This window comes from Electrona antarctica (assembly GCF_951216825.1).
Source record: "Electrona antarctica genome assembly, contig: scaffold_338, whole genome shotgun sequence".
NCBI lineage: Eukaryota > Metazoa > Chordata > Actinopteri > Myctophiformes > Myctophidae > Electrona > Electrona antarctica.
In genome coordinates this window covers 104,140-120,000 of record NW_027638572.1, presented here as the reverse complement: position 1 = coordinate 120,000, position 15,861 = coordinate 104,140, and the positions used below count along the sequence as shown (strand labels likewise).

At 39.9% G+C, this 15,861-nt stretch overlaps 1 protein-coding gene across 1 annotated transcript in view; it reads right to left on the bottom strand.

Annotated features, from left to right (window-relative positions):
* LOC306917928 (calcium uniporter protein, mitochondrial-like) overlaps positions 1–15,861 on the bottom strand; it is a 42,655-nt gene that overhangs the window by 11,554 nt on the left and 15,240 nt on the right. Inside the window, exons 4-6 of the mRNA XM_079530826.1 lie at positions 11,368–11,472; positions 10,369–10,523; positions 8,907–9,013 (exon numbers count right to left, since the gene is read on the bottom strand). Coding sequence (XP_079386952.1) covers positions 8,907–9,013; positions 10,369–10,523; positions 11,368–11,472 — 367 coding nt within the window. The remainder of the gene's footprint in view (positions 1–8,906; positions 9,014–10,368; positions 10,524–11,367; positions 11,473–15,861) is intronic.

The window sequence follows — 15,861 nt, the reverse complement described above, 5'->3', positions numbered from 1 at the left end:
TGTACAAACTCTATGTTTATCTTATAACTCTATAGAACAGAGTGGTTCAAATGTACAAACTCTATGTTCATCTCTTATAACTCTATAGAACAGAGTGGTTCAGATGTACAAACTCTATGTTTATAACTCTATAGAACAGAGTGGTTCAGATGTACTAACTCTATGTTCATCTTATAACTCTATAGAACAGAGTGGTTCAGATGTACAAACTCTATGTTCATCTCTTATAACTCTATAGAACAGAGTGGTTCAGATGTACTAACTCTATGTTTATCTTATAACTCTATAGAACAGAGTGGTTCAGATGTACAAACTCTATGTTTATAACTCTATAGAACAGAGTGGTTCAGATGTACAAACTCTATGTTTATAACTCTATAGAACAGAGTGGTTCAGATGTACAAACTCTATGTTTATCTTATAACTCTATAGAACAGAGTGGTTCAGATGTACAAACTCTATGTTTATAACTCTATAGAACAGAGTGGTTCAGATGTACAAACTCTATGTTTATAACTCTATAGAACAGAGTGGTTCAGATGTACAAACTCTATGTTTATAACTCTATAGAACAGAGTGGTTCAGATGTACAAACTCTATGTTTATAACTCTATAGAACAGAGTGGTTCAGATGTACAAACTCTATGTTTATAACTCTATAGAACAGAGTGGTTCAGATGTACAAACTCTATGTTTATAACTCTATAGAACAGAGTGGTTCAGATGTACAAACTCTATGTTCATCTTATAACTCTATAGAACAGAGTGGTTCAGATGTACAAACTCTATGTTTATAACTCTATAGAACAGAGTGGTTCAGATGTACAAACTCTATGTTTATAACTCTATAGAACAGAGTGGTTCAGATGTACAAACTCTATGTTTATCTCTTATAACTCTATAGAACAGAGTGGTTCAGATGTACTAACTCTATGTTCATCTCTTATAACTCTATAGAACAGAGTGGTTCAGATGTACTAACTCTATGTTTATCTTATAACTCTATAGAACAGAGTGGTTCAGATGTACTAACTCTATGTTTATAACTCTATAGAACAGAGTGGTTCAGATGTACTAACTCTATGTTTATAACTCTATAGAACAGAGTGGTTCAGATGTACTAACTCTATGTTTATCTCTTATAACTCTATAGAACAGAGTAGTTCAGATGTACAAACTCTATGTTTATCTCTTATAACTCTATAGAACAGAGTGGTTCAGATGTACTAACTCTATGTTCATCTTATAACTCTATAGAACAGAGTGGTTCAGATGTACTAACTCTATGTTTATCTCTTATAACTCTATAGAACAGAGTGGTTCAGATGTACTAACTCTATGTTTATAACTCTATAGAACAGAGTGGTTCAGATGTACTAACTCTATGTTTATCTCTTATAACTCTATAGAACAGAGTGGTTCAGATGTACAAACTCTATGTTTATCTCTTATAACTCTATAGAACAGAGTGGTTCAGATGTACTAACTCTATGTTTATAACTCTATAGAACAGAGTGGTTCAGATGTACTAACTCTATGTTTATCTCTTATAACTCTATAGAACAGAGTGGTTCAGATGTACTAACTCTATGTTTATCTCTTATAACTCTATAGAACAGAGTGGTTCAGATGTACTAACTCTATGTTCATCTCTTATAACTCTATAGAACAGAGTGGTTCAGATGTACTAACTCTATGTTCATCTCTTATAACTCTATAGAACAGAGTGGTTCAGATGTACAAACTCTATGTTTATCTCTTATAACTCTATAGAACAGAGTGGTTCAGATGTACAAACTCTATGTTTATAACTCTATAGAACAGAGTGGTTCAAATGTACTAACTCTATGTTTATAACTCTATAGAACACAGTGGTTCAGATGTACTAACTCTATGTTCATCTTATAACTCTATAGAACAGAGTGGTTCAGATGTACAAACTCTATGTTCATCTTATAACTCTATAGAACAGAGTGGTTCAGATGTACAAACTCTATGTTCATCTTATAACTCTATAGAACAGAGTGGTTCAGATGTACTAACTCTATGTTTATAACTCTATAGAACAGAGTGGTTCAGATGTACTAACTCTATGTTCATCTCTTATAACTCTATAGAACAGAGTGGTTCAGATGTACTAACTCTATGTTCATCTCTTATAACTCTATAGAACAGAGTGGTTCAAATGTACTAACTCTATGTTTATAACTCTATAGAACAGAGTGGTTCAGATGTACTAACTCTATGTTTATCTTATAACTCTATAGAACAGAGTGGTTCAGATGTACTAACTCTATGTTCATCTCTTATAACTCTATAGAACAGAGTGGTTCAGATGTACTAACTCTATGTTCATCTCTTATAACTCTATAGAACAGAGTGGTTCAGATGTACAAACTCTATGTTTATAACTCTATAGAACAGAGTGGTTCAGATGTACTAACTCTATGTTTATCTTATAACTCTATAGAACAGAGTGGTTCGGATGTACAAACTCTATGTTTATAACTCTATAGAACAGAGTGGTTCAGATGTACTAACTCTATGTTTATCTTATAACTCTATAGAACAGAGTGGTTCAGATGTACAAACTCTATGTTTATAACTCTATAGAACAGAGTGGTTCAGATGTACAAACTCTATGTTTATAACTCTATAGAACAGTGTGGTTCAGATGTACAAACTCTATGTTTATCTTATAACTCTATAGAACACAGTGGTTCAGATGTACTAACTCTATGTTCATCTTATAACTCTATAGAACAGAGTGGTTCAGATGTACAAACTCTATGTTCATCTTATAACTCTATAGAACAGAGTGGTTCAGATGTACAAACTCTATATTCATCTTATAACTCTATAGAACAGAGTGGTTCAGATGTACAAACTCTATGTTTATAACTCTATAGAACAGAGTGGTTCAGATGTACAAACTCTATGTTTATAACTCTATAGAACAGAGTGGTTCAGATGTACAAACTCTATGTTCATCTCTTATAACTCTATAGAACAGAGTGGTTCAGATGTACTAACTCTATGTTTATCTTATAACTCTATAGAACAGAGTGGTTCAGATGTACAAACTCTATGTTTATAACTCTATAGAACAGAGTGGTTCAGATGTACAAACTCTATGTTTATAACTCTATAGAACAGAGTGGTTCAGATGTACAAACTCTATGTTTATCTTATAACTCTATAGAACAGAGTGGTTCAGATGTACAAACTCTATGTTTATAACTCTATAGAACAGAGTGGTTCAGATGTACAAACTCTATGTTTATAACTCTATAGAACAGAGTGGTTCAGATGTACAAACTCTATGTTTATAACTCTATAGAACAGAGTGGTTCAGATGTACAAACTCTATGTTTATAACTCTATAGAACAGAGTGGTTCAGATGTACAAACTCTATGTTTATAACTCTATAGAACAGAGTGGTTCAGATGTACAAACTCTATGTTTATAACTCTATAGAACAGAGTGGTTCAGATGTACAAACTCTATGTTCATCTTATAACTCTATAGAACAGAGTGGTTCAGATGTACAAACTCTATGTTTATAACTCTATAGAACAGAGTGGTTCAGATGTACAAACTCTATGTTTATAACTCTATAGAACAGAGTGGTTCAGATGTACAAACTCTATGTTTATCTCTTATAACTCTATAGAACAGAGTGGTTCAGATGTACTAACTCTATGTTCATCTCTTATAACTCTATAGAACAGAGTGGTTCAGATGTACTAACTCTATGTTTATCTTATAACTCTATAGAACAGAGTGGTTCAGATGTACTAACTCTATGTTTATAACTCTATAGAACAGAGTGGTTCAGATGTACTAACTCTATGTTTATAACTCTATAGAACAGAGTGGTTCAGATGTACTAACTCTATGTTTATCTCTTATAACTCTATAGAACAGAGTAGTTCAGATGTACAAACTCTATGTTTATCTCTTATAACTCTATAGAACAGAGTGGTTCAGATGTACTAACTCTATGTTCATCTTATAACTCTATAGAACAGAGTGGTTCAGATGTACTAACTCTATGTTTATCTCTTATAACTCTATAGAACAGAGTGGTTCAGATGTACTAACTCTATGTTTATAACTCTATAGAACAGAGTGGTTCAGATGTACTAACTCTATGTTTATCTCTTATAACTCTATAGAACAGAGTGGTTCAGATGTACAAACTCTATGTTTATCTCTTATAACTCTATAGAACAGAGTGGTTCAGATGTACTAACTCTATGTTTATAACTCTATAGAACAGAGTGGTTCAGATGTACTAACTCTATGTTTATCTCTTATAACTCTATAGAACAGAGTGGTTCAGATGTACTAACTCTATGTTTATCTCTTATAACTCTATAGAACAGAGTGGTTCAGATGTACTAACTCTATGTTCATCTCTTATAACTCTATAGAACAGAGTGGTTCAGATGTACTAACTCTATGTTCATCTCTTATAACTCTATAGAACAGAGTGGTTCAGATGTACAAACTCTATGTTTATCTCTTATAACTCTATAGAACAGAGTGGTTCAGATGTACAAACTCTATGTTTATAACTCTATAGAACAGAGTGGTTCAAATGTACTAACTCTATGTTTATAACTCTATAGAACACAGTGGTTCAGATGTACTAACTCTATGTTCATCTTATAACTCTATAGAACAGAGTGGTTCAGATGTACAAACTCTATGTTCATCTTATAACTCTATAGAACAGAGTGGTTCAGATGTACAAACTCTATGTTCATCTTATAACTCTATAGAACAGAGTGGTTCAGATGTACTAACTCTATGTTTATAACTCTATAGAACAGAGTGGTTCAGATGTACTAACTCTATGTTCATCTCTTATAACTCTATAGAACAGAGTGGTTCAGATGTACTAACTCTATGTTCATCTCTTATAACTCTATAGAACAGAGTGGTTCAAATGTACTAACTCTATGTTTATAACTCTATAGAACAGAGTGGTTCAGATGTACTAACTCTATGTTTATCTTATAACTCTATAGAACAGAGTGGTTCAGATGTACTAACTCTATGTTCATCTCTTATAACTCTATAGAACAGAGTGGTTCAGATGTACTAACTCTATGTTCATCTCTTATAACTCTATAGAACAGAGTGGTTCAGATGTACAAACTCTATGTTTATAACTCTATAGAACAGAGTGGTTCAGATGTACTAACTCTATGTTTATCTTATAACTCTATAGAACAGAGTGGTTCGGATGTACAAACTCTATGTTTATAACTCTATAGAACAGAGTGGTTCAGATGTACTAACTCTATGTTTATCTTATAACTCTATAGAACAGAGTGGTTCAGATGTACAAACTCTATGTTTATAACTCTATAGAACAGAGTGGTTCAGATGTACAAACTCTATGTTTATAACTCTATAGAACAGTGTGGTTCAGATGTACAAACTCTATGTTTATCTTATAACTCTATAGAACACAGTGGTTCAGATGTACTAACTCTATGTTCATCTTATAACTCTATAGAACAGAGTGGTTCAGATGTACAAACTCTATGTTCATCTTATAACTCTATAGAACAGAGTGGTTCAGATGTACAAACTCTATATTCATCTTATAACTCTATAGAACAGAGTGGTTCAGATGTACAAACTCTATGTTTATAACTCTATAGAACAGAGTGGTTCAGATGTACAAACTCTATGTTTATAACTCTATAGAACAGAGTGGTTCAGATGTACTAACTCTATGTTTATCTCTTATAACTCTATAAAACAGAGTGGTTCAGATGTACTAACTCTATGTTTATCTTATAACTCTATAGAACAGAGTGGTTCAGATGTACTAACTCTATGTTTATCTCTTATAACTCTATAGAACAGAGTGGTTCAGATGTACAAACTCTATGTTCATCTCTTATAACTCTATAGAACAGAGTGGTTCAGATGTACTAACTCTATGTTCATCTCTTATAACTCTATAGAACAGAGTGGTTCAGATGTACTAACTCTATGTTTATAACTCTATAGAACAGAGTGGTTCAGATGTACAAACTCTATGTTTATCTTATAACTCTATAGAACAGAGTGGTTCAGATGTACAAACTCTATGTTCATCTCTTATAACTCTATAGAACAGAGTGGTTCAGATGTACTAACTCTATGTTTATCTCTTATAACTCTATAGAACAGAGTGGTTCAGATGTACTAACTCTATGTTTATCTCTTATTACTTTATAGAACAGAGTGGTTCAGATGTACAAACTCTATGTTTATCTTATAACTCTATAGAACAGAGTGGTTCAAATGTACAAACTCTATGTTCATCTCTTATAACTCTATAGAACAGAGTGGTTCAGATGTACAAACTCTATGTTTATAACTCTATAGAACAGAGTGGTTCAGATGTACTAACTCTATGTTCATCTTATAACTCTATAGAACAGAGTGGTTCAGATGTACAAACTCTATGTTCATCTCTTATAACTCTATAGAACAGAGTGGTTCAGATGTACTAACTCTATGTTTATCTTATAACTCTATAGAACAGAGTGGTTCAGATGTACAAACTCTATGTTTATAACTCTATAGAACAGAGTGGTTCAGATGTACAAACTCTATGTTTATAACTCTATAGAACAGAGTGGTTCAGATGTACAAACTCTATGTTTATAACTCTATAGAACAGAGTGGTTCAGATGTACAAACTCTATGTTTATAACTCTATAGAACAGAGTGGTTCAGATGTACAAACTCTATGTTCATCTTATAACTCTATAGAACAGAGTGGTACAGATGTACAAACTCTATGTTTATAACTCTATAGAACAGAGTGGTTCAGATGTACAAACTCTATGTTTATAACTATAGAACAGAGTGGTTCAGATGTACAAACTCTATGTTTATCTCTTATAACTCTATAGAACAGAGTGGTTCAGATGTACTAACTCTATGTTCATCTCTTATAACTCTATAGAACAGAGTGGTTCAGATGTACTAACTCTATGTTTATCTTATAACTCTATAGAACAGAGTGGTTCAGATGTACTAACTCTATGTTTATAACTCTATAGAACAGAGTGGTTCAGATGTACTAACTCTATGTTTATAACTCTATAGAACAGAGTGGTTCAGATGTACAAACTCTATGTTTATAACTCTATAGAACAGAGTGGTTCAGATGTACTAACTCTATGTTCATCTTATAACTCTATAGAACAGAGTGGTTCAGATGTACTAACTCTATGTTCATCTCTTATAACTCTATAGAACAGAGTGGTTCAGATGTACTAACTCTATGTTTATCTTATAACTCTATAGAACAGAGTGGTTCAGATGTACAAACTCTATGTTTATAACTCTATAGAACAGAGTGGTTCAGATGTACAAACTCTATGTTTATAACTCTATAGAACAGAGTGGTTCAGATGTACAAACTCTATGTTTATAACTCTATAGAACAGAGTGGTTCAGATGTACAAACTCTATGTTTATAACTCTATAGAACAGAGTGGTTCAGATGTACAAACTCTATGTTTATAACTCTATAGAACAGAGTGGTTCAGATGTACAAACTCTATGTTCATCTTATAACTCTATAGAACAGAGTGGTTCAGATGTACAAACTCTATGTTTATAACTCTATAGAACAGAGTGGTTCAGATGTACAAACTCTATGTTTATAACTCTATAGAACAGAGTGGTTCAGATGTACAAACTCTATGTTTATCTCTTATAACTCTATAGAACAGAGTGGTTCAGATGTACTAACTCTATGTTCATCTCTTATAACTCTATAGAACAGAGTGGTTCAGATGTACTAACTCTATGTTTATCTTATAACTCTATAGAACAGAGTGGTTCAGATGTACTAACTCTATGTTTATAACTCTATAGAACAGAGTGGTTCAGATGTACTAACTCTATGTTTATAACTCTATAGAACAGAGTGGTTCAGATGTACTAACTCTATGTTTATCTCTTATAACTCTATAGAACAGAGTAGTTCAGATGTACAAACTCTATGTTTATCTCTTATAACTCTATAGAACAGAGTGGTTCAGATGTACTAACTCTATGTTCATCTTATAACTCTATAGAACAGAGTGGTTCAGATGTACTAACTCTATGTTTATCTCTTATAACTCTATAGAACAGAGTGGTTCAGATGTACTAACTCTATGTTTATAACTCTATAGAACAGAGTGGTTCAGATGTACTAACTCTATGTTTATCTCTTATAACTCTATAGAACAGAGTGGTTCAGATGTACAAACTCTATGTTTATCTCTTATAACTCTATAGAACAGAGTGGTTCAGATGTACTAACTCTATGTTTATCTCTTATAACTCTATAGAACAGAGTGGTTCAGATGTACTAACTCTATGTTCATCTCTTATAACTCTATAGAACAGAGTGGTTCAGATGTACTAACTCTATGTTTATAACTCTATAGAACAGAGTGGTTCAGATGTACAAACTCTTAAAACTCTTGTTTGTACATCTGCTACTTTGAATCATTTTAGAAAAATCTTGAAAATGATTTGAAAAATGTTGAATAATTATTTTTAACACAATTTACAATTTAGGCATTTAGCAGACGCTCTTAATCCAGAGCGATTTACATTAAGCAAGAACAAAAAGCATGGCAATACATCACATACATAACAAGTAGTTATCATGAAACATGCGTAAGCTAAGAACGTAACAATAATATTATACTATACATGTGTACTATAAAGTGCTATGACTACATAAAATGCAATTATAGTGCTGTCTATGTAACATGCTATAAGTTTGTATAAAATGTTATCTAAGTCTGTAACACAAATCTTCTCTCCTGGGAGGTGTGCGTGCGTGCGTGCGTGCGTGCGTGCGTGCGTGCGTGCGTGCGTGCGTTACCAGGTAAGGTAAGCCAGAAAGCCTCCCTGTAGAGACAGGTAAGCTAGTCCTGCCCAGCCCACCATAGACGCCTTAGAGGCTGCCTCCGACATCAGCCGTGCACGGTCCTAACACACACATACACACACGCACACACACACGCACGCACAGACACACACACACACACACACACACACACACACACACACACACACACAGACACAAATTAAATCTATGGAACAATTGTTGACAATGAGCGGTACTCATAATTAAAACGGGTCAGAACAGGCCGTGGCAATAACGTTATACCTTCATGTTATGATATGTTATGTTAATAAAGTTATACTTTCAAACGTTCTCCAAAGTGGAAATATCAGATCTACAGGTTCACAACTCTATAGCAAATCTATATAAGCTCGCTGAGCTTATAGATTCGCTACTTTTTACAATTTTTCCAACAGATCCAAAAATAATTGCAATCATCTTATTTATGTATGTATTGTATAACCCTGTCTCTTGGTGCCCAAGACAAATTTCCCCTCGGAGACAATAAAGGCGAATTTAATTGAATTGAATTGAATTGAATTGAATTGAACAAGAGAGACTCGGAGTAGAACCGCTGCTCCTTCGCCTGGAAAGGAGCCAGCTTAGGTGGTTCGGGCATCTGGTTAGGATGCATCTCGGGCAGGTCCTCGATGCACGTCCCACTGGGAGGAGACCCCGGGGCAGACCAAGGATCACGTCCCACTGGGAGGAGACCCCGGGGCAGACCAAGGATCACGTCCCACTGGGAGGAGACCCCTGGGCAGACCAAGGATCACGTCCCACTGGGAGGAGACCCCGGGGCAGACCAAGGATCACGTCCCACTGGGAGGAGACCCCGGGGCAGACCAAGGATCACGTCCCACTGGGAGGAGACCCCGGGGCAGACCAAGGATCACGTCCCACTGGGAGGAGACCCCGGGGCAGACCAAGGATCACGTCCCACTGGGAGGAGACCCCGGGGCAGACCAAGGATCACGTCCCACTGGGAGGAGACCCCGGGGCAGACCAAGGATCACGTCCCACTGGGAGGAGACCCCGGGGCAGACCAAGGACCACGTCCCACTGGGAGGAGACCCAGGGGCAGACCAAGGATCACGTCCCACTGGGAGGAGACCCCGGGACAGACCAAGGCGCAGTTGGAGGAAACACATCGACTCACTGGCCTTGGAACGTCTCGGAATCCCCCAGGAGGAAGTCACTAATGTTGCTCTGGAGAGGGAAGTCTGGAGCTCTCTGGTGGAGCTGTTTCCCCCGCGACCCGACTACGGATAAGCGGTTGAAGATGGATGGATGGATTGAATTGAATTGAATTGATTAATATTTGCGATAATTGTTCACAGGCCTACGACGTCCGTCCGTGCATGCGTGTACGCATGAGTGCGTTTGGATACCTTCTCCATGGGGGCGTGCGTGCGCGTGCGCGTGCGTGTGCACGTACCTTCTCCATGGGGGCCAGTCTCTGCGTGAGGTCATCCAGCTGTTGCAGCAGCTGTGTGTGTGTGGTCAGCTGGTGCTGAGGCATGTGGAGCGCAGCGTGCAACATCTGGACCACGCTCTTCATGTCGTCTAGACCCGTCACGTGTTCATGAGACTCTGAGAGACAGAGAGACAAACCACACGTGTTCATGAGACTCTGAGTGACAGAGAGACAAACCACACGTGTTCATGAGACTCTGAGTGACAGAGAGACAAACCACACGTGTTCATGAGACTCTGAGTGACAGAGAGACAAACCACACGTGTTTGTGAGACTCTGAGTGACAGAGAGACAAACCACACGTGTTTGTGAGAGGAACGCCAGGAACGCCACCGAGTGGCGCGCTACGAGCTTGTAGGTCTGCTATTTTTGAAAAATCGTGAAAATATTTATTTCAGAAAACTGGAGGATTTAGAAGATTTTTTTTTAATTTCGAGGTCAGGCCTGAATGGGTTAAACTCCACAAACGGATCAGCTCCGTAGTTAAAGCCAGCTTTTATCAACTCCGACTCCTGTCTAGAATCGAGGCCTACCTCTCCCCATCCAACCTGGAAAGGCTAATCCATGCCTTCATCACTACTAGGTTAGACTACTGCAATTCCCTTTACGTAGGACTGGACCAAACGGCTCTTAGGCATTCTGCAGCTGCTGCAGAATGCTGCCGCCCGCCTTCTCACCGGCAAGAAGAAACACGACCACATTACTCCGGTCCTAGCCTCCCTCCACTGGCTTCCTGTCCGGTCCTATAGCCTCCCTCCACTGGCTTCCTGTCCGGTCCTATAGCCTCCCTCCACTGGCTTCCTGTCCGGTCCTAGCCTCCCTCCACTGGCTTCCTGTCCGGTCCTATAGCCTCCCTCCACTGGCTTCCTGTCCGGTCCTATAGCCTCCCTCCACTGGCTTCCTGTCCATTTTAGAATCGATTTTAAGATTTTGCTATTTGTTTTTAAAGTGCATGTATACCTCGCCCAGGAACGTGCACGTTGTAGCTGGTGTTGTTGATGATCAGCTGGAAATCTGAGTCCAACACTGTGTCCATCAACGTAGTGGAAGACACCCTGTTACCATCTGAGAGAGAGACATAGACTGTGTTACCATCTGAGAGAGAGAGACACCCTGTTACCGTCTTAGAGAGAGAGAGAGACACCCTGTTACCATCTGAGAGAGAGAGAGACACCCTGTTACCGTCTGAGAGAGAGACATAGACACTGTGTTACCATCTGAGAGAGAGAGAGACACCCTGTTACCGTCTGAGAGAGAGAGAGACACCCTGTTACCGTCTGAGAGAGAGACATAGACACTGTGTTACCATCTGAGAGAGAGAGAGAGAGACACCCTGTTGCCATCTGAGAGAGAGACACCCTGTTACCGTCTGAGAGAGAGACATAGACACTGTGTTACCATCTGAGAGAGAGAGAGAGAGACACCCTGTTACCGTCTGAGAGAGAGAGACACCCTGTTACCGTCTGAGAGAGAGAGACACCCTGTTACCGTCTGAGAGAGAGACATAGACACTGTGTTACCATCTGAGAGAGAGAGAGAGAGACACCCTGTTACCGTCTGAGAGAGAGAGACACTGTGGTGTTTACCTGTGAGAAACATTTTTTATATTTAAGCTGACAGCATTTGACCTGTGTGTAAAGCGGTGATGCACCCTAGAGGTAGGTGGAGAGCATCACATCTCTTGCCTCATCGATCGAGGTCTTGTATCAGCTATCAATATTAGCTTTTATTATTAAGAATACAGTCATTTCTGTTATGTTTGAACATTGGTGTACAATAGTTATTATTCTTATGAGTAGAAGCGATTTATTGGGAGTAGAACGGGGATGTACAGGGGCTGTTATATTTACATTTATATTAAAGAGTGGGTGTGGCTATAATAAGCATTGGGTATCGTGTGCGCACATCTGGACTTCAGTTCTCCGTTGGTCCTGGGACGGTCGGTCGGTAGGTGAAAGTGCCCGTAAATGTTATTATAAGGATCAATGTCCACATTATACCTTTCTTGTGTAAATGTGTTAGTCGGTTGTATGTTCTGCGTTTAATGATTGTATTGTGTGTTTTCTTATTTCAACAGTAAAATTACCTGCTGCTACTACTATCGACAACAAAGCCAAGCTATCATAAGTGTGCTATAAGCGACGTACAGACTGGTTGATTTTATTGTATGAACAGTATAGTTAGTGAATGTGTTTACGTGTGTGAGTGTGATATAAACAACAAAATACCATTTTCGTTGTGTTTGGTTTGTTATAAGTCGATTGAGTTGAGTAGTTTGCACTGTTGTGTCCAGGCCAGCGATCCATGTCAGAGGGTGATTGTTTAGTAAACATCTATTAAGCAATATTCTGAACAGTAATTTTACGATGGTACAGTAATTTTATAAGGGAACCCTGTGATCAAGTGATCACAGTGACAATCGTTAAGATTAGTATCAACCAGTCTGCAGTCGTGCGTCCGTGTACGGTGGAAAAGCTATGCTAGCGAGCGTTAGCCTTTGATGAAGAGGAAGGTGGAGACGAACGTCAACATAAACGCCGTGCCAGCCCGAAAATAATCGGTGTGTTGGATCGGACTGTTTGAGGGACTTCCAAGCTCCACGAACCTGAACCAAGAAGCTCGTTTGTTGTGCACCGAGGACGAGACGTGTGATGAGGAAGGGTGTCAGTCAACTCACGGGAAGAGTGAGGAAGACTCCAACCACGAGGCTTCGATCAGACAACGCAAAGACGTCGAGCTCAGATTGCACCACACCTAATACATCATGTGAAATGTGTTATATGCTTGTGTGTACTGGGATAGGATCAAAGAAGCTATCATTGCATTTGACGAAGCAAGCTACTATTGCTAGCATAAGCTAAAGTGCATTTATCTGCTGTGGCATTGTTATTGTTGAAATTGACTTTGAGTGCATTAACGGTGTGTGGCCACTAGGCGTCACTGTTGCCTTTGGTAAGGACTGTACATGGTAGAAGTGACTTTTTGACCACTGAGAGTCACTATGGCGTCAATAGATGACTTAAAAAAGAAGCGCACCAGTGCACAAAGAGACTTTACAAGGAGAGTCAATAAGATAACTGACAACTTGGACCTGTTAAGTGGAGAAGAGCTACTTAATGAACAAAGGGGACTTCAGATGGCATATGATGTGTTCTGGGGAATTAATGATGACTATCTAGATGCCATGGAGGAGGATGCAGACACAGACCATCAAAAGGAGATTGCAGATGTTAAAGGTAAAGGAGAGGGCTGTCGCCAAAAGTACAGAGACACTATGCTGCAACTCAAAACCACAGTATGGAGAGACAATGTGTCGGTCCAGTTTGAGAAAGCTAAAATTAGACTAGATGGTGAATTTGAGAACACCAAAGGTCTTGATCAAAGTGAGATCACATCAAATCAGTGTGAGGAGATGTGTGAACTGTTGAACAACACTGCCACAGACCTTGAGCTCATAGTGGACAAGTGGGCCCCTTTCGTTCCCAAGGAGGAGGGTGCTACTTTACGGGAGAGCATCAAAGACTATGACCGTGAGTTAAAAGCGCGTATCCGCACATTGAAACGCCAAGTGCGTAAGTTAGGAAGTGAAGGAAGTGACATTTTTGAGGATACTTTTGACAAATACGCAGAGGTCCTGGACCACACTTCACCTGCTAATGAAGAGCAGGGTAAAGCCATGGACACCGGCCAAAGCAAAGCGCCAGCCACTGGCGGGACTTCAGGTGAGCAGGACGACCATCTTGACGGTGCGCTGGGGGGAGGTACTGCGCTGGTTAATCCCCCAGGCCTGTCACGGTTTCCATCGCTGCAGGACGCGAGTGTGAAGAGAGAAGCGCGAGTTACGTCGAGCAGTGGTGGAGTGAGGCGGGTCAGTGCTGGGCCTGGTGCCGTGCCAGGCGCTTCCTTCCCAATAGGAGGGGTGGTGGTGCCACGGCTAACATTGGCTCCTCTGAGTCTACCAAAGTTCCATGGAGATAGGAGGAACTATTTTCGCTGGAAAGAAAATTGGATTAAGCTCCAGAACCTGGCTGAGCCATCAGGTTTACCAGAATTAAAGTTATTTCATTTGCTGGACAGTCTCGGGGAAGCGGTTAAAACTGAACTCAGGCTTGAGTATTACCGGGATGTGGAGGACGTTTTCCGTGCATTGGATGATCGATACGGGGACGTGTCGCTGATTGCTGATGACATTGTCATGGAGCTGCAGGAGATGCCAGCGGTGCGTGGAAATCAACCAAGAGAGACTTTGCAATTGATTCAGAAAGTGGAACGAGCTTTGGATGACCTGACATCATTGCAGTGTGCAGGGGCTATCAACAATCCGTTGGTGGTCCGTGCGCTGGAAAGCAAGTTGCCACACGATTTGCAAACACGGTGGCTTGTATTTCAGTCTGACCCAATGAACAGGGTCACCGTGTTGAACAGGTTTAGTGGACTGTTACATTTTCTACGCTGTCAGAAGATGGTCCTTACACGGCAGGAGCAGTTGCAGGCTAAGCGACCGGACAGTGCCAGGGCGGGTGAGCCGCAGCCTCGCAGCAAGCCGACTGGAGATAAACCGCAAGAGCGGCGGGCATTTACCAGGGCGACAGCAAGCGAGGAGGACTCATCTCGGAGGTCCTGTGATGTGTGCGGGGAAGGAGGCCATGCAGGCCGCTTGTACCGATGCAAGGCCTTTAGGAGGGCTAGTGCTTCACAAAAGAGAGCTCAGGCAAAAGAAACCAATGCTTGTTTTATGTGTTTGGATGTACATTATGGGGAGTGCAAAAGGGACTTTTTATGCAAAAAGGAGGGATGCAAAAGAGAAGGCCCTGCTGACCACCACTACATGCTGTGCCAGAGACCACGAGCTGATAAAGGCACAGCATCTAACGCCACTGTTGGTGGGGGGACTGCAATGGAGGGCAGACTGATGGACAAAGAGCCACAGGCTCTAGCTGCGAAGGAAGAGAGTCTTGTCGCTGAGATAAGTCTCCTGAAGAGGCAGTTAGCTGAGTTAAAGCAGGCTAACACACACAAAGTGTCTACGACAGTGTGTGCAGGTGAAGGTGGACCGAAGGAGCTCCCGGCTCTTTTAATGGTGGTTCCTGTGTTATCTCGTGGGACCTGGTTGAATACACTGATTGATCCAGCCTCTGACACAAATTTCATTACTCACCAGGCAGCAAACAGTTTGAGGCTTGTGGGTGAGCCTGTCACTCTTATGATGCGTGGGGTGGGTAGTGTGGAGACTAGGGTAGAGTCAACAAAGTACTGTGTGTGCGTGAAAGCGGCATTACAGAGAGAAAATCCACAGAACCTGATGGACCATGAGATGGTCTGCTATGGACTGGACAAGATTGCCAGCCTCACCGCTGTAGACGGGAAGGAATTGGCAAAGTTCTTTCGAGGCGCTGTGAAGCCTAAGGAACTACACCGCAAAGCAGAAGTGGAGATGCTCATTAGTGCAACTGA